Source organism: Alexandromys fortis, unplaced genomic scaffold, assembly GCF_014885135.2.
Source record: "Alexandromys fortis isolate MF-2015 unplaced genomic scaffold, M_Fortis_MF-2015_v1.1 scaffold_40, whole genome shotgun sequence".
Lineage (NCBI taxonomy): Eukaryota > Metazoa > Chordata > Mammalia > Rodentia > Cricetidae > Alexandromys > Alexandromys fortis.
Window position 1 is genome coordinate 11,929,606 of NW_026067966.1, and position 19,074 is coordinate 11,948,679.

The following is a 19,074-nucleotide window of genomic DNA, read 5'->3' on the forward strand; positions in this document are numbered from 1 at the left end:
AGAATAAGCCCAACTGTAAAACCTGTGTCAGAGGTAATTTTGGTAAAATGTAAAGCTGACTGATTTCATTAGTTTGGTCCCCAGCAACAAATACATCCTTCCCCTCCCTATTATCCGAAAGGGGTAAATTCCCTACAGTATGATGTCATCTCTACCACTGTGAGAAAGCTTATAAAACAGTATCTACTTTTGCCTCCTGGAAGGGTGATAGCTGCCCTATTTGAGATAAGAACTTACCGGAGTTAACAAGGCTGTGGGGCAATCACAGGGTAAGACAACCGGTTCATCTGTAGTGCTAACGGATGCTCAGAGTTCAATCTCCCAGCAGGCTGAGGAACAACAAGTGTTTCTCCCTCATGTAATCACCACTTAGATTCTAGTGTCTGACCCTTGTGCCTGCCCTGTGTTCTCACTAAATCCATTGGCTGTACTATCCTGCCAGTTCACCACCTGTCACTCAAAGTCCCCTCCTCACATTGGGAATCTTGTCCTCTCCCTTCCCTTTAGCTGGTTAGCTATTTTTATTATGAAATGGAAGTACATTACCTATTTTTAGTGAAAAAATTACTGCTTAAATTTTTAAAGTTTAATTGACATTTAAAAATAAAATTAATGTTGTAATTTTTTTTATTTGTCTGTAAGGGCTTAGTCTTTTGTGTTTATTTTCTTTACTAAAACAAAATCAAAACAAACAAAACTGGGAAAGCCAATAGCCATCAACAGAAGCGGTATTCAGTGTTCCCATACTTTGGGAATCTAATGAATTCATGGGGACTTCAGCTGGTGAAGTGGCCTCCAGGTGTTACTCAGATGTTCTTAGAGTAAGTTTCTCACGTAATGAAAAACAAAACAAAACACTGGAAGCAAAGCCAATTACAGTAGTCTTAATAAAGCATTAAATGTAAATTCTAATTTTAAATAATGAAACAAACTAATAAATGGAAGGAAATTAAGAGCTAAGCATACCACTACGACCTAAGCAAACCCCTGCACTCACACAGTGAAGCCAGATGGCAGCCTGAAGACAGACACTCTTGTGACTCGCTCTATAGAGTTCCATCAAGACACATGGGTTGAGTTAAGTGTGCTGTTTCAGCCTGTGCTCATTACTTCTTAACTTTTATTGGCTCATGTCTCCATTTCCATATATTTTTAATGAAATTTCCTTTCTAAAACAGTAGTGGATACCCCAAAATATAATAGAACCATTTCTTCAAGTCACTGTAGAATTGACCATGAACTTATAATGAATCCTCATTTGGGAATCAGACTGTTTCTCTTTATACAAAACATTCACTGACATCTCTGCATTTCATAGGTTGTGGGGTTTACAAGGTGCTATCACACTTTTAATGTCATTTAAACCCCATAACATTGAGGTGCAGAAGGTTTTCACTACAGATGAGTTTCAGGGCTAGCTGGAGGTTATGTGAGGACAACATGTGCCAGGAGTCAGAACCCCAAAGAAGGCAGGGATCAATACATCCTGTTTGTTCCCCTCATCAGAAGCAAAAGGAGGGAATTTCTCATCTAGAGGGCCAGCTTGTTTTCTGAACTATTGAAGATGAAGGATGGTGAATGTCACTGTGGATTTTTTTTTTCATTTGGGGGAACTGCAAAGATTCTATGTTCTATTCCAGGTTTATTAAACTAAAGAGCCTGGCAATTTAACCACTCTGGCATTTCACAGAGCTCTATCAGTACACTTCTGCCAAAAGCCATTAGGATTTCTCCTGGGAAGTGAATAAATACTCACCTTGTCTGTCAGAAACAACTCGGGTCTGTCCTCTGCCGTAACCCATAACATATAAACACACTTATTAACACACAACAGAAACCAGATAGTAAGAGCCACTGGCTTTCCGCTTCATTTCCTTTTAGAGACAACGGCTCATTCCAGCAAGAGCTTGGCATCAGATGTTATATGGGAGAAAGCTAAGGTGGTGACTTTGCAATTACAGGTAGCAGATGGCTACCTGCTAAGGATGGTGCCAACCCAAATATCATGCCTACAGCCACTTCTCCTTCGATATGGACAGCTGAATCGAGTAAATATCCAGAGCCAGTAAATTCATACTATATAACCTTTGGGAAAATTGTGTTTCTAGAAAGAGACAGGGAAGAATGACAAGTCAGAGATCTCAGTTTTGGTGACTGTGAGGGAAAAAAAATGATCACTGGGCTTTTCTGGCCCTTAATATATTGGGATAAAATAAAATGTTCTTACTTTTCAATGACCCATTTAAGAAAGGGGATTTAGGCAATTGGTTATAATCACACCCTGTTAGTAAAAAGCCAATTTTCCTTAAGATTTTTGGGAATCCTTGTTAGGATCAAGGGGGTGCTATAGCAACCCCCTTGTCAAAGTTGGCATGCACCAACCAGAAGGTCCATCAAGTCATTATCCTAGCAGTAACGGCAGCTTTGCGGCACCCACTTCATTCTAATCAGCTGAACAGGTTTTTATATTCAAGAAGCATTGACACAACCTAAATCAACATTTGCCAGTAAGAATTTATCAGAAAATGTCTTTAAAATTCTAAAAGGATGTAACGAATTGTCTTTCGTGGTCTTAACTGTATTTTAGAAAAACTAACAGGATAATACATTTCTATAACTAAAATCAGTACATGTGTGTGCAGCCAATAAAGCTACTAGACTGTGAATGCTTATCATTCTTCATCCCATATATGAAGAATTTAGAATTGCTATCTTCACTCATTGAAGACTATTTTATTATAGTAAAGAACGCCCCACTCAGCTGTGACATTTGTCTGACAATATGTTAGAATCTTTGCCACGGAGCTTGTTTACGCCGCAGCACTCAAGGATGCTCCAAGGAAGTGCTTCATAATTAATTGTAAGTGGAGAAATTGGCATGATTTTTTTCTGTGCATCCTAGAAATAAACGATTTTAGTCTGTTTCTAAAGCATGAGGCCAAGCAAAGTATTACTTAAGGAGTCCCTCTGAATAAGAGACTGCCACTTAACTCTCTCCTGGAAAAGGCATTAGCTTGAGCTTCAGAGACAAGGAAAACACCTTACCGTCCACTCAGAGATGAAAAGAAGGGCACCACATGTATCCCCAGGGGGTCTCCTTCCCCAGAAATCTCCACCGCTCTTGTCATGTCACTGGGGCAGAGCAAAACAGGAACACACATGAGTTTTAGCTAACAGCAGATGCGGTCCACTAACCCACCCACAAAGCTCTTCCCTGACCATATCAACTGCTGTGACTTCACGTCTATGCTGAGACAGGAGAGCAGGCTGTGCTGATGTGCTTGAGGATCCACAAAACAAGCATGTTAAAAGACTCTCTGATTTCTTATCTGAATCTTCTTTGCAGAAAGAAAGTTGAGAAATAACTCACCGCTAAAACAGTTTCCCACTTAATCTGCACAAATCAACAGAGATACAAAGAGGTGCACAGAAAGAAATCTCTCCCTGATGAGACTTTCTTGAAAATGACTGTACAGACCATAAACACACAGAAATAAGTATATCCGTGCTTAGGCTTGAAGTAGAATTTTTCCCCAGAAAAGGTTAAAAAAAAGGAAATAAAATTATTTATGAAAAAATGCACTGAATCGCAGTTTATAATGACAAGGAAGCCACAGTTGGCAACACAGCTGGGCATGTTCAAAGCAACAGAAATCAAAGCTTGCATCAATTTTACTCAATGGAACAATTCCAAGTTTTCACCTCCTGGTTTATTTATTTATATCTTTAAGGAAGAGGAGAAGTTGCAAAGAAACAGAGAAAACGTATTATAGAAAGTCTGACCTGCCTAACCTCGCTCAGCTTAGGCAAGGATGAGTGAGAAACGCTAACAGGGAGCGTGCGTGACTGAAATGCGGACTGCGCTGGAAGTTTCCAGGTCACAGGGACCGGGGCTAGCAAGTTTCCGTAAAGATGAAAAATAATAACTGTGAACAATTATTGGCTCCTGTAATCCCAGAGAGAGAAGACAAAATTGCCAGAGGAGAATGAGAAAGTTGAAACAAGCATCCATTTATGGAAATCTATTTTTTTCCATTCACATGAAAATGACCTGAAACTAGATGTCACATTAGGAGCCACTGCCGCCTCGGCTACTCTTCTGCTCCAAACTGAAAATGGTAAAAATTTGGCTCCTTGCTGGAAAGTTGAAAACAGTATTAAGAAAACAAAGTGTCTGATGAATCCACCCTGCATGAAATAATTTTTAAAATTATCAGCAATCTAAAGTAAATCCATTAAGTATATGCTAGTCAGCAGACCAGGCTTATTGTTAATGCATTTCCTTGAAACCTTATTATCAATAAGAACTAAAAAACATTAATAATAACAAGATAAAATAAAAGCAAGACAGTTTCTAGCATTTCGGGAAGACGATGCAATTTCAAAACTGATAATAGATTTCAAATCATCTTCACTCAGACACTGCCGGGACATTCAACTTGTTCAGTCAAGCAGGCTACATAAGAGGCCTGTGAGCAAATCACAGAGCAAACACACCTAAGCATGATGACAGAGAACGAAGGACTTGTTTCTATGTGAGTGAGCACAGCTATGAACATAGGTGCATCTGGATGGGCACCGATGTGCACTGCAAGCCCAAACACAAAACACTTGGTGGGCACAGAAACTTGTACGGGCTTTGATGATACATATATGATACTAGATTTACAGTTATAAGGATCAAAAGAAGACCAACTCCAAAGATTCCAATTTAAAAATCTTAAAAACTGTGACTAAACTCTTATAAAATCCAGTAAAACATGTTACCTTTCCCTTTATAATTCTTAGAATTTTGCCGACCAACACAAGGCTCTCCTGAAAAATATATCAAGCAAATCTATACCTGTGATTATCACCCACACTTAATATAGAAGATATAAAATATTAGTGTTTAGTCTAGGGCAGACTGCAAGATTTCAGCTCATATGTAGCTTTTATAGATATTGGCTTCTATGGAATTTACTTTTTTATATTCTATAAATATTTCTTTAAATCTACTCAAAACTTTTTTTGTAAACCATAATAAATTTGATGTAAAACACGATTTTAGTAATTATTAATCTTGTGTTTCTGAAATCAACAAAGTCATTCATACTGTTTTCTTTCTTATTCAAAACTACTAAAATTTTAGAAAAGTTTAGGTTTTAAAATTAATTTCTATATGAAATTCCCTCTTGTACATTTTAGAGTAAACTTTTTTTATCAAGGTAAACTTCCAATTTTTCTTATACACAACAGTCATAATTCTCTAACTAAGATTCTTGACAACTTTTAGAATACTCAAAAAAGGTTATCACTATAGGATAAAAAAACACACAGTGAATGATTAATTTTATAAACTATAATAAGCATGCATACAATCTCAGAAACTTAGATCTGTTTAAAAAAGATGACTTTCAAATCTTTACATAGATCATGCCCTAAGTTTATAAAAATTTATCCCTAAGTTTTTTCTGCATGCAAAGAAAGGCATATGCAATATGATGCCACATAGATATGTTAACATGTTTTATTGATTGTGAAATGAGAATCACCACCATCTTATAAGTACTTGCTTGTTGTGTAGAAATGTCTATATGTATACACTTCGTGGGACATAGATACAGCAAGGAGGACAGTACATACACTCTTATTTATCTCAAAATACCTCAATACCTATCTCAAAATCGAAAGTTTTACAAAGATGTGAAACATGCTGCTAATGTTTTTTTTAGATAAACCCCAGAGTGCAATTTGTATTTGGGGTCCAGTTGTTCAGGTTCAGAGAACAATGCAGAAATCGTGCTATGTGAGTGGCAATGGAGACTAAGAAGGAAAATACAGAAAATAAGGTAGAAATAATATTCTGGAAATGGAAGGTAAAACAAACCAAGAAACAGACAAAAATGGGACCCATAAGGGATAAGTATCACAGCACAAACACGTGGTTAAAGCTCCCTAAGATCAAAATAGTTGTTCTGGGAGATGCTTACAAACACCAGGCCAACAGTACTAAGCTAGCTGAAGTCCCTAAGGTCTACGTGACAGAGATGACTCAACAGTCACTGGGACCAACCACTGTCAGTCTGAGAGCTCTGGACAGAACTGTGGAAAAAGCCACAGATCACTGGATAAAGATAACAGTGTCATTACGGATAGCTACTCTGTGAATCTAGACACTAAGCACTTCAACTGGTTTCTACTGACAAAGAGGAATCAGAAGATGCAATGTGTGCTGCGGATATCTGTAGGTCTTATTCCTTCATCCCAAGACAAATGGACAGGATTTACATTAATATTACTCAACACAGGCTCCACCCTCTCAACTGGAGAGAAAGGATTAAGGACAGAGGACAAATTTTTCTCCCAAGAGCGACTGACTGTAAGTCCGATGTCTGTCTGAGTTATTTAAACCAAGATGCCAAGCCTCAGTTTCCTCATCTATATAATGAGGACACTGTGGTCTGGGACACCCCCAATTGTTAGTTTCAAAGAGAAAATAACTTATATATACATCACACATATGTATCTGACATGTATAAAGCGATTGATAACTTATTGACATTTCTATGATTATAAATCTATGTTTCTCCCTCTTTGAGACCGATTCTCATTGTGTAGCCAAGATTGGCCTTGAACTTGTTGTCTTCCTGCTTCAGACTCTGAATTATAGGACTATGTTATCATACCTAGTTTGATTATTACTACTTTCTAAGAAAACAAATTTATGGCCTTTAAAGGAACTATTATAATTTCCTTTTTAAAATATCAATTTTATTGGTACAACTTAAACACTATAAGATCAAGGGATATAATCCTTCACTATACGGAGAGGGAAGACAAAGTGTTTTAACAAATGGTGAGAAGACTGTGTTTGTGTCTACAGGGACTGAGTTGTGGACCCATTATATCTAATGCAAACGGAATGGACAAAGAGGAAAGCCTCAAATAAGAGTTTGCTGATGACCCTGAATTCTGCTCCTTGTAGAAACATCTAGTGGGTATAAATGCATTGATTAAAAATCTCCTAGTTTGATGATAGGGGTTATATTAACAAATCTGTTTGAATTCCATTAATTTTAATTCAATTATTCTAAACTCAGCCACTGATATGGAAAATTTCTATAAAAGGAAAATCAACTAATTAAGGAAACAAAGCAAAAAACTGTGGTGGGACGATCTTCCTGGATGCTTTGTGTATGCATTATTCCTCTTATTGGTTAATAATAAAAGCTGTTTGCCCAATTGATGTGGGAGTGTCATATATCAATCTGTTGATTTCATTGGTTAAGTAATAAACACACTGCTTGGCCTCATAGGTTAAAGCATTGGTGGGAGAAGTAAACAGAATAGAATTCTGGGCGGAAGAGGAAGTGAGGTCAGACTCTGCTCTGCTCCCGGACAGGATGGACGGAGGCTAGAATCTTCCCGGTAAGCGCACCTTGGGGTGCTTACACACATCATTAGAAATGGGCTAGTCCAGGTGCGAGAATTAGCCTGTGAGGGTTAGAGTTCATGGGCCAAGCAGTTCTTAAATGAATACAGTTTGTGTGTTGTTATTTCGGGCATAAGCTAGCCAAGCGGCCAGGGTGTTGGGGACGCAGCCCTGCCGCTCGTATTTCAACACCCAATGACCATGCAGGATAAGGCTAGGCAGAATAATCAAACTGAGAACTCTGATGAAGAGGTACAAAATCAGGGGTGATACAAGCCAGTTGCGGAACAAGCAGGATGTTTAGAAAATGAGGTAACAAGCCTTGAGCCACATGGCAGAGCATAGAAATATGGGTTAATTTAAATGTAAGAGTCAACTAGTAGTAAGTTTGAGCTATTGGTTGAGCATTAATATTAAGCCTCTGAGTGATTATTTAGAATCACTGTGGGACATGGCAAAACAGTAAAACCTCTATTTACAAAAAAACATAAATTACCCAAGACATTAGTAATTGGACAGTGTTGGAAAAGATAAACAGCGAGAAAGGGAAACAGGGTAAGGTGAGTGTCCTGTATCCAGAAGCTTATGCTCACAGGGCTTCAGATCTCTGAGATTTTAGAATTTGGAATTCTCATCCATAAATATTTATGAAGGGAATGGGATTCAGTTCAAAAAATACAATTAATTTAGGTTTCATATATACCATGGTCATTTTAGACAATATTTTAATAACTTTGTGTATAAAACGAAGTATGGAGTTTTCAACTTTGGTATCCAGTTGGTACTGAAAAAGTTTTGAAATTCAGAGAATTGGATTTTAAACTCTCAGATTATGATCGGTCATCCTGCAGTAGAAAACACAGTCTAAATAAGTTGCAAACCATTATTTGGGAGATAAGATGACAGTGGCTTCTGAGAGTTATAATCTACACTCATCAAGTACATACATACTTTATATCACTTCCATTTTAGAACAAGCTAATACACAGGGAATAGAAAGCATGTCCAGTATCATACCATCCATATAAGGTAGAATCAGGAGGCAAATTGAGACCTGGACAGGAGTTCTAATCCCTTTGGCGCTGAAGTTTCAAAACATAAGAGATTAATGATGTGGATCAGAGGGAGACAGTCAGCATGAGGGGAGTAAGCTGAGCTCAGGACATTCTTCCTCCAGGGAGGTGGCACTGAGAAGGTACCCCAGTGGACAAGTGGATTTTTCCACCAGAAAAGATAAGGCCAGGTGATGAAGAGGGTAGGTGTTGGGTGGGAAGCCGCACTGAGACGCTGAAGCAGAATAGCTGGTAGGCACAATTATTGGCTGTACTGTTAGAGATGAAGGGATCAAAAGGAGAGGAGTAAGAAGAAAAGAGCTGAGAATATATGGGGAGTTATTTCAATAATCCCCTTTTTGTTGATATTTGCTTTGTGCCTCAATATGTGGTCTTTTCTAGAGAAACTCTGATTAGATATTGAGAAGAATCAGTTTTTCTGCAGTGTCTGGGTAAAATGCTCTCTAGATATATGTTAGGTTCATTTGATCTGCTAATGCCATTTGATTCTGACGTTTCTCTATTTACTTTTTGTCTGGGTGACAATTTGTCAATTGCTGAAAGTTGAATATTGAAGTCATTTATCACTTCTGTGTTAGGACTACTCTGGGCTTTAATGCCTTATAGTATGTATTTTCTGGAACTGGATTCACCTGGGTTTGGTGCGTTTATATTTAGAATTGTAATGGGTTTTGGTGGGTGGTTTCTTTGATCAGAATGAAATGATATATATCTCTTATGATTAGTTTTAGTTTGGCCTATGTTGTCAGATATGCTTGCTTGTTGGCTGGTTCCATTGGCTTAGAGTGCATTCTTTCACTCTAAGCCAAGTATGTATCTTTAAAGATACACACTTCTTGCATAGAGGCTTATGTGTAAGTCAGCCCCCTAAACCTCCCAGGATCATGTTATAGCAAGTGAAAACTGACTAGAAGGAATCAGAGGAGAACAAATTAGCTCAAACACATTTCCTCCTCATGTGTCTTTATTTTTTGAAAAAGTTCCCTTCAAGGTTTCTTTCTTAGTGCTTTCTCTATCCCACAAGGTTCTCAGTTTATATATCCACACAGACAAAATTAACAATTTTCTGACAATGACAATGATATGAAGCATGCATTTCACAGGGCCAGAAAGGCCGAGAAGCCACATAGCAGGTGCTGGTTGGCTTACTTACATCCTAGAGGCAGCGTGGCTGTGAAGTGCCCGGGCACAGCTGACAAGGGTAAGTAGAGGAATGACTTCTAAGAGGGGAGGGAGTTTGTGTGTTAACTATATGTGTGTGGTTAGTTAAGCCAGAATCTTGTATTTGATAAACGTAGAAAAAGAAAAACACGGCAGTGCTGAGCATTCTCTAAGCACTTCCTCTCCCACAGTGGCTGGGAATACAGCGTTATGGTAGCCATGGCAACCAGAGTGAGACTCGGGAGGAAAATGATGGCGCTTGTTTTGCTAGTTACATTGAGGGGAATATCTTTGCACTAGGTCAAAATGAGAAAATGCGGCTATGCAAATTTTGAAGACTTCTGCTAAGCAGCACACTGATACCCTCTGACCCCTGGTGAGAAGGAATTCCTTTCTCCAGGGATGGTTTAGTGGACCAAGTCCGTTTTCTGTATCTCTACAGGTAAAGGCATAAGCTGTGAATTTCTCAGAGTAAGATTTTGTATCAAATAAAACTGAGGTGGAGGCAGAGCAAAGGCCAGTAGGTTACACTCTCCTGAGCTGGTTGTCAGAGAATTCAGGACAAGGGCAGACCTGCTGTCTCTTCTGCTCAGTGCCTCTTTTGAGGTTCTTATGTAGTCTTTCTGCAAGGTTCCTCTCCTTATCAGATAGATGTTCTGCCATAAAGAATAACTGGTGGGTGGGGGGGTAGCTTGATGTAGATTTGACTGTGAGAACAAAGGCTTCTTTGCCTGCGTGAACCCTTTCCCACTAGGGCCCCACAGTGTGGGAGAAAGTCATCTAGTTACCAGGACAAAAATAAGCTATGCTCAATAAATGAGTAATACACTTGCTGAGGTTTTTCTGGATGAATTTCACTATGGAAAAGGAAGAGAATGTTATGGCTTCATAGGGGTTTTACAGAAATGACAGTGACTATCTCCAGAGCTCTGTAAATCAGGTTCCTCATCAGATTTTACTCTCGTGAGTTTATCTAGAGATCTGTCAGAAGTACTTACACTGTATAGTTCTGCGAACTTGTAGCACTTGCAGACAACAAAGTGATGGATATCATTTGTTAATCCAGTTACTAACCTATGAGTTTTGACAAGGATTAAGGACGTTAGTATTTAACGTTACTGAAAGTTGTGCACTGATTGCTGGAATTGTATGGCTTCGTAGTAGCTTTCCTTACTCTAGACTTCTAGTAGCTGTTGGCTATGCTGAGCCTTCTCTTCAGTCCATAGTGTCTTTCCAATAGGGCTGGTTTTGGTGGACATGAATTCCTTTTATCTGTTTATATCACAGACAAATTTTCTTTCTCCTTCAACTATGGCAGACAGCTTGACCAGGCATAGCTGTCTATGTTAGTATTTATAGTCATTTAGGACTTGTACATTGTTCCAAGCTCTCCTGGCTATTAACATCTGGTGTGGAAAGTCCTTCTGTCTATGTATTGCTTTTATTGGTTAATGAATAAAGAAGATTTTTGGGCCTGTGACAGTACAGAATAGAGCAAGGCAGAAATTCCAAGCAGTGACAGAAGAGAAAAGAAGGCGGAGTCAGGGAGGAGCCATGTAGCTGCTGAAGGAGACAGACACTCCAAAACCTTACCAGTAAACCACAAGCCTTGTGGTAAAATATAAAATAATAAGAATGGATTAATTTAAGATGAAAGAGTTAGTTAATAAGAAGCCTAAGTTATTGACTAAGCAGTGCTGTAATTAATACAGTTCCTGTGTGGTTTTTCAGGTCAGCGTGGCTGGGAACAAATGAGCAGTCTCTGCATACAGACATTTTCATTGAGAAATCAGTTAACATTCTAAAGGAATTGCCTTTACAAGTGACCTGTGACTTCTCTTTTGTAGCCTTTGATGTCTTCTTGTTGTTACTTTTGTTGTTGTAATTCAATATACTTAATGTTTTAACTATTATATGGTATGAGAAATTTTCCCCACCCTGGTTCTGTGTATTTCTGGTTCTTTGTGTCTCTTGCTCCTCTATAGCCTCCTCTTTCCTTACTTTTGTTAAATGGTCTTCTATATGCATGCACAGACAGATGTACATACATGTGAGTAAAAATAAATATTGTAAATTCTGTGTCTTGAGATTTGTATAAGTTGTTCACCCTTGGGACCATTGCTATAGGACTGATAATCTCTGGGGATATCTTAGATTTCCATCCTGCTTATATATTTGCACTGGAAACTGGTACCTAGAGTTAGGTTGTTGGTTCTGTCTTTTAATATGAGTTTCTAGCTCACCTTTGCTGGATGGGAAATTGGTTCTGATTTTGCTGTTAGCTGAACTCATCTAGTTTTGGATCGAGCGGGGTGTCCTCTCAGACTTTCAGACACTGATTTATGAGTGCGGATGTTAGTTTTTTTTTTTTTTTTTTTCAGCAGCTAAGGGAAGCACTAGGATCTTAACTGCTCATGTACAGTTTCTTGAGTAAGGTTCCAGGGAAGGAGATGGGATGGGGTAGGGGTCTTAGCACTGGCAGACAGAAGAACAGGCAGTGTTTGGGAGGGTGTGTCTTAGCACCAGTTTCGTATCTCTAGCAACTTGGGTAAGAGCCCAGAGGAGGTGGTGTTGCAGGGCCAAGGAGTTTCTGGGCAGCCACAGGTATAGCTACTCAGGCAAGTTCCCAGCGAAAGGTGCATAACTGATTATATAGAAAGTGGGCACCAAAGGTATTGGTATTGGGGTAAACTGTGGTAACAGCAGTGGTTTAAAAGGAATTACCAGGTAGTTATATGTAGGAACAACTAACAAGATAGAAGATGAGGGAGAGTTTGGTATTTGAGACCAATTAATGAATTGCTTCAACAATCTTGTGTCGGGGGAATACAGACACAAGCACGAAATTGCCAGGGTCACAAGAAGATACTGGGAGCATCTCTTCAGATCACTTTTCCTTTGACTTTCAGGGGCAAAGAAGGCAAGAAGGCGGAGAAACTGGCAGGTCAAAAGAAGTTAACCTGGGGGAAGTGGAACTGAGCAATAAGGCGAGATCCAAAATGTCAAGGGAATCAGGGCGAAGGGAAGGTCTTCTGTACGTAGTGCTTGCTGCGGAAAGAGATGGCCTCAGTGTTTGAGAAAAACTAAGTGAAACCCTCCGCTTTATTGTATTTCACGATCAAAGCGAGAGGACTGGCGATCCATTAGACATGCATGTTCAAAGACTATTGAGAGGACATCCTTCACCAGCTTTTAAAGTCATAACTATGCTGATGATTCATTGAATAATTTGTTTTATACATCCAGTCAATCAGTGAACAAATGTGCCCCTATTATATTCTAAGACCTGTATTGGGTGCCAGAAATGCTTTTGGGGATCCTGTCCTGTTTGGTATAATACAGAGTTACAACGAATGTGTAATAATGATGATGACACCTGCAATAGCAATTAGTAATTGTTCAGCCTTTCATTTAGCAATGTACTAAGTTAGCTGCCTATAGTGTACCTTGGTTAATCTTCACAGAATCTATATGATAGTAAAGGTCATTTTCCACATGAAGGAGTTACTTTAAAGATGTTTGATAACAATGCACGGGCAGCAAGGTAAAAAGCCAGTTTTGAAACCTGGACGTTGTCTATTTCAAGGTTTTGAAAGAATTGTTAGCTAATGCAGACTAGAACCTTCTACTCAGTTCTTATCTGTAGCCTCAATTAGGTAATAAGAAGAGAGTCACATTGGAGAGGGAGGCAGCAAATTATTGCAATAGCTGCCCTGAGCGGTAACAAAGGTTGAAGCAATGGCTGTGCACATGGAACAGGCGTAGTCACTGTGGCATTGTCTCCACAAACAATTTACTTCTGTGCTACCTGCAAGGAAGTGAGCCCAAAGTCGTACGTATTCTTATGCCAAACTATAGGGTCTGTCAGGGCTTCCCTTCCACATGAGGATGCCAACACAGCAATAGCGGCAAGTGGCTTCTAGTTTAAGCATTTACCATCATCTGTACTGTCTAAAACAAGTGTAACCTGCCAGCTTCCCACAGCAGCTGTGCATTCCACACGACAAAGGTTATTTTTATCCTCTTTTTTGAGCATATGAACATTTTAAAAATATTTTATTCTTTAGAATAGCACATATTTATAAAGTGAAATATGATCATATTCATCTCCATTTCTCCACTCTAACCACCCCATATCTCCACCAACCTTCTCTTCTCCAAACTTCATGTCTGTCTGTCTTTCCTTTCTGGTAAAGCCACTAAATCAAATTACTGTTGGCTCTCTGGGTATGGGTGTGGAACCATCCACAGGTGCCAGTGGCACACCCGAGAAAGAGAATGACTCCCACGTTCCTTGGTGAAAGCTGCTCTCAAGCTCCATCTCAGAAGCTTCTCACTCTACCACCCTTCCCCGGGGAATCCGTCAATGAAGACTCAAAGTGTTGAAAATAAATAGGAAGACCTACACTGGACATCTTTGCCAGCAACGGGTGTCAGGTAGTGGGAGGCAGGAAGGACGCTAAGCTGGTGATGCAGAGGAACGCCATGAGATGCCTTCTTTTGGACGTGGGCACAGCGACTGCACTCTAGGGCTCAATGCTGTGGGTACCTGCACAAGACCCACCCCAGAGCACAGCAGCCAACATTCTGGCCCAGATGAGGAAGTGCTCTGCAGGCTCCACCCTTTCACGAGGCTCCCTGACCCTTTGACTCCAGGCTCCCTCTATATCCTGAGTTTGATCTGAACAGGCTCCAGCAATAGCTGTCATCACAGATAGCCCTGTGTAGGTTCTGTAGCCTGAAATCGCATCAAGGACTCAGAAGGTGCACATGCAATGCTTGGGTTCGTGGGTTTGCAGCCCAGAGTGGCAGATGTGGACTGGGTCTCTAGTGTGCTAATTGTTCCGTAGTTACTTCACCTACTAACAGCAACAATAAGACACAAGAGGGGCTGCTTTGAAAATTATACTCATAATAAACATATTTTTAAAAGTCATTCGTGATATTTCTCTCAATTGCCTATAACTAGAAAAAGCTTAAATAATTTTCTCCTGAAGTCAAAAATCAAAATCAAACAAATAAATAAATAAACAAAGCAAACAATTGGATACCATATGATGTGACATTTCAATAAGTTTCTGGGGAACATTTCCCAAAACTAATGTTTTAAAAAAAAAGCCAAATAAAGCACGAACATTCCATCCATCATGACTAGATGTATGAACAAACATACCAGCTTCTAAAAGGTGAGTGCCCTGGGAAATGCTCTAGACTGAATGCTTTATATTACACTACTCATTAATAAAGATTTCAAATGAACAGTAACTGTGGCCATGTTACTGAAAATTATAAAGTTGGAGAGAAGCTACATGGTCACCCGATAAAGAGAGACCGATCACCTTTTCAGAAGAAAGTAGCTGATTTCATGCAGACTGGATGGCACCTATTACATGATGACTTGAAAGGAATCAGTGAGTGAATGAGCAGCGGCTACGGCAACATCTACTTTCTATTGCCAAAGCTGCCACTGGAGAGATGTGAATTCACCTTCCTTATGCCCAATTGACACAACTTACTGAAAATAATGACAATAATGGAAACCATACAAGGAGATCTGACCCAGTCTAAAAATCTTCAAATCCAAAATTCTTCAAAATCTGAAACTATTTGAACACTAATATAAAGCTCCAGTGATTGATATTTTGAAGAATATTGTTTTTTTTTATTTTTTAATTTGGCATATTCAATCAGTACTGTCTACATACATATTCCAAAATTTAAATTAAAGAATCTTTAAAATCTGAAATGTTTCTGACCCCAAGAATTTTGTACAGGGATAATAAACCTGCAACAAAGAAAATAATAGTAGCAAAAGAATCAAATGCTAGGCTCACTCTGACCCAAATGTTGTTCGAAGATTTTATATATGTTATCAAATATTAATGTTAAAAACAGTAATACAAAAATCCTAATTGTTGTTACAATCTGAAGACCAGCCTTGAACTCAGCTGTGCAGTTGAGGAGGACAATGCTGAACTTCTGCTCCTCCTGGCTCCACCTCTCATGTAGCAACTACAGGTGTGAACCACCACTCCTGGCTTATGTAGTCCTGGGGGCTGATTGAACCCAGAGCTTCGTGCATGCTAGGCAATCACTCTTCCAACAAATCTGCAGCCCCAATTCTATTATTTCTATCTTATAGACCAGAAACTGAGGCAAGGAATGATGAATTAGTAGGGAGATGTGGTTTGTATCCAGGGAGTACCTATGGCTGTGGCATTAGAGATCGGATCTAAGAAGACTAATAGTTGATTCCAGATAATGAGTTACTTTCTTTTTTTAAATTTATTTATTTCTTTATTAATTAATTAAAGATTTCTGTCTCTTCCCCACCGCCGCCTCCCCTTTCCCTCTCCCTACCCCAATCAAGTTCCCCTCCCTCGTCAGCCCAAAGAGCAATCCAAACTGCCTAGGCTCCCACAAAACCAATAGGTGCAGTAGGATCAAAAACCCATTGCCATTGTTCTTGATGTCTCAGTAGTCCTCATTGTCCGCTATGTTCAGCGAGACTGGTTTTAACCCAGGCTTTTTCAGACCCAGGTCATCTGGCCTTGGTGAGTTCCCGATAGAACATCCCCATTGTCTCAGTGTGTGGGTGCACCCCTCGCGGTCCTGAGTTCCTTGCTCGTGCTCGCTCTCCTTCTGCTCCTGATTCGGACCTTGAGATTTCAGTCCGGTGCTCCAATGTGGGTCTCTGTCTCTGTCTCCTTTCATTACTTTCATTAATAACAATATGAGTAATCCTGGTTGGTGGAGCAAATTCATTTCACAAACATCAAGTAAAATACTATGAGATTGTATAAACACAGTTTACCACAGCTACTCATAGAGTGAGAAGCAAAGCAAACCATTCAAACACAAGGAACTCTGAAGCGCTCTAAAATCTACATGGCAAAGACCAGAAAAGGCAACTTAAAACTCCTGGTTGCCCAGGAGAGAAATCAGGCCTGGGACTAGAAACATAGGCGGCTTCCCGGGGGTAGTGATGTCATGGGCCTTGGAAGAGAGTTTACCAGCCACCTTGCTAGACCAGCTGACTTCCCAACTGATGTGGGAGTGATTTCTTATTAATAAAGAAACTGCCTAGGCCCCTTGATAGGCCAACCCTTAGGTGAGTGGAGTGAACAAAAGAGAATTCTGGGAGAAAGAAGCTGAGTGAGGAGTCGCCATGATTCTCCCGCTCCAGAAAGACGCAGGTTAAGATCCTCCCTGGTAAGCCAGCTCGTGGGCTACACAGAATATTAGAAATGGGTTAGAACAATATATAAGAGCTAGCCAATAAGAAGCTGGAACTAGCCGGGCCAGGCAGTGTTTGAAAGAATACAGTTTCCGTGTAATTATTTCGGGCATAAACTAGCCATGTGGGCGGCTGGGTGCCGGGGACGCAGCCCCGCCGCTCCTATTTCAACACCCAACTGCATGCTAGATCCTATTCTCCCTTACAGAAGACGCCTCTCTGCACAGCAGACGGAGAATGTCAGAGAAGCACAACTGGACACAATGCAGAGATTAACAAGTCGTGGGGAGCCAGACCCAGCGTCTGACCTACAGCATGGTCCATCTACAAATCAGGGACCGTCAAGGGACCGAAATCAGGAGGATTGTGAGGGCCAGAATATCAAGAAGTCTACCGTAAACCCATCTGCCCTAGAAAGGGCTGCAAAACCAAGACTGCAACAAATGGCAGAATCAGCAGATAAGGAACTACAGGCAGCTCTTGACCGCTGAGAGGAAGAACGGGCTTCTCCAAGGGATGAGAGACCTCGCTGGTTGTTCACTGCACACTAGTTAGCCTTGAAACCATATACATGTTTGTGGACTTAGTTGTATTTACATATTTGTGCACACACACACATACATACATATATGTGTGTGAACCATTACCGAAGAGGAGGAGACTGTCAATTTGAGGGGGGCGTAGAGGTAGGTGGATGGAGGTAACGGGAAGGGTTGGAGGGAGAAGAGCGAAGGGGAAAGTGATGATATAAATGTATAAAAATGAAAAAGAAACAAAGTCCTGATGTAAAAGAGTATTAGAAGCCTCGAGGATTATTTGTACATCTATGTTTTCCATGAATATCCTCATATCTTATGTAGAAATTAGGAGAAAGTAGTAAGAAACCTATGTTTGAATTAAAATGCGCTTTGTTACACAGTCCTACTTTTCTGGTATTCCCTGCAAAATCAGAATGATTAAAATCCATTCAATAAAAGAATGCCAAATGTACTTAGATAAGAACCTTCTATTTTCATGAAGAAATACCTCAGTGTGTCCGTAGTCCTGTGTGATGTTAGCAGCTCTGTCTGTTCACCATTCATAGCTTCTTTGTTTTCCAAGTTCTGGGTGGAATCCTGGAATGAAGCAAAGTCACAGGGTGTAGATGCTGCAGACACAGAACTGAAGCTTTGAACAAAGCTTCAACTGAGGGAGGAGATGGCTTGGCCCTGATGTGGACAGCTCGCTTCCATCTTTAAGACGGAACCAGATATCAATCCTCTTGTGCTTTCTATGCGCTCTCTCTGTTCTTTGGTTTCTGGAACGCTCAAATGGGCCATTTGCACAAGGCATTATGCTAAAAACTGGTGAATATGTCGCTTAGCTTCCTGCTACTCAGCCTTGGGCTTGGAAATGTATTTTAAACCAGTTTGAAAAAAAAACTACTAAAAGAAAGCTCCAGTGTTAAGTGGTGAGAAACAAGTTTTAACCACCTCTATGTGCTTGCACTTAGCACGAAGCAATGTAAGAGAGAAAAAAAAAAAAGCAAATATATGGTAAAAATTTTGTTACCTGGCTGTCCTGGAACTCACTCTATAGATCAGCCTGGCCTCGAACTCAGGGATCCACCTCTGCTTCCTAAATGCTTGGATCCCAGTCATGCATGTGGCCACGCCCAGCTCTCCTGATTTTTTTTTTAACATTTTTTTTTGTGTGAGTGTTTCCTATGTTTGTATGTGAATTAGGTGTGTGTTTGATGTTCAGAGAGGTCACAAGAAGTCAATGGAGGTGTGAGTGACTGAGTGAACCGCCGAGTGGGTGTGGCAATCACACATAGGTCCTCTGCAAGAGCGAAAAGGACTTTTAACTTCTAAGTCATCTCTATAGCTCCCTAAACTGATTTGTTTTTAAAAATGCCTTACATTTTAAATGGATAACAACATTTCAAACAGTTGCATTTTGTGAAATATATTTATCTTAACTCAATTTTCTGGTTTCCACATGGATAAATAAAAGAAAGAACAATCTATAAGTTAAAGGTAAAGCATCTTTACAAAGATAAATATATGAAAGTTTTACTGTCCATGTTATCCTTAGGAAGGGCTTGATAAGTTCATACAGAACAAACAAGGCAAAAGTGGGAAAGTTCAAAGAATTAGGTCAAAAGATTTAACAGAATTCTTGAACCTGTGGTGATGATGAATATCAAG

General features: G+C 39.8%; 1 protein-coding gene across 1 annotated transcript in view; it reads right to left on the reverse strand.

Moving 5' to 3' along the window:
- The window catches only part of Pard3b (par-3 family cell polarity regulator beta), a 992,131-nt gene that overhangs the window by 477,679 nt on the left and 495,378 nt on the right, over window positions 1-19,074 (reverse strand). Inside the window, exons 5-6 of the mRNA XM_050154204.1 lie at window positions 17,912-18,000; window positions 3,046-3,132 (exon numbers count right to left, since the gene is read on the reverse strand). Of these exons, the coding sequence (XP_050010161.1) occupies window positions 3,046-3,132; window positions 17,912-18,000 (176 nt within the window). The remainder of the gene's footprint in view (window positions 1-3,045; window positions 3,133-17,911; window positions 18,001-19,074) is intronic.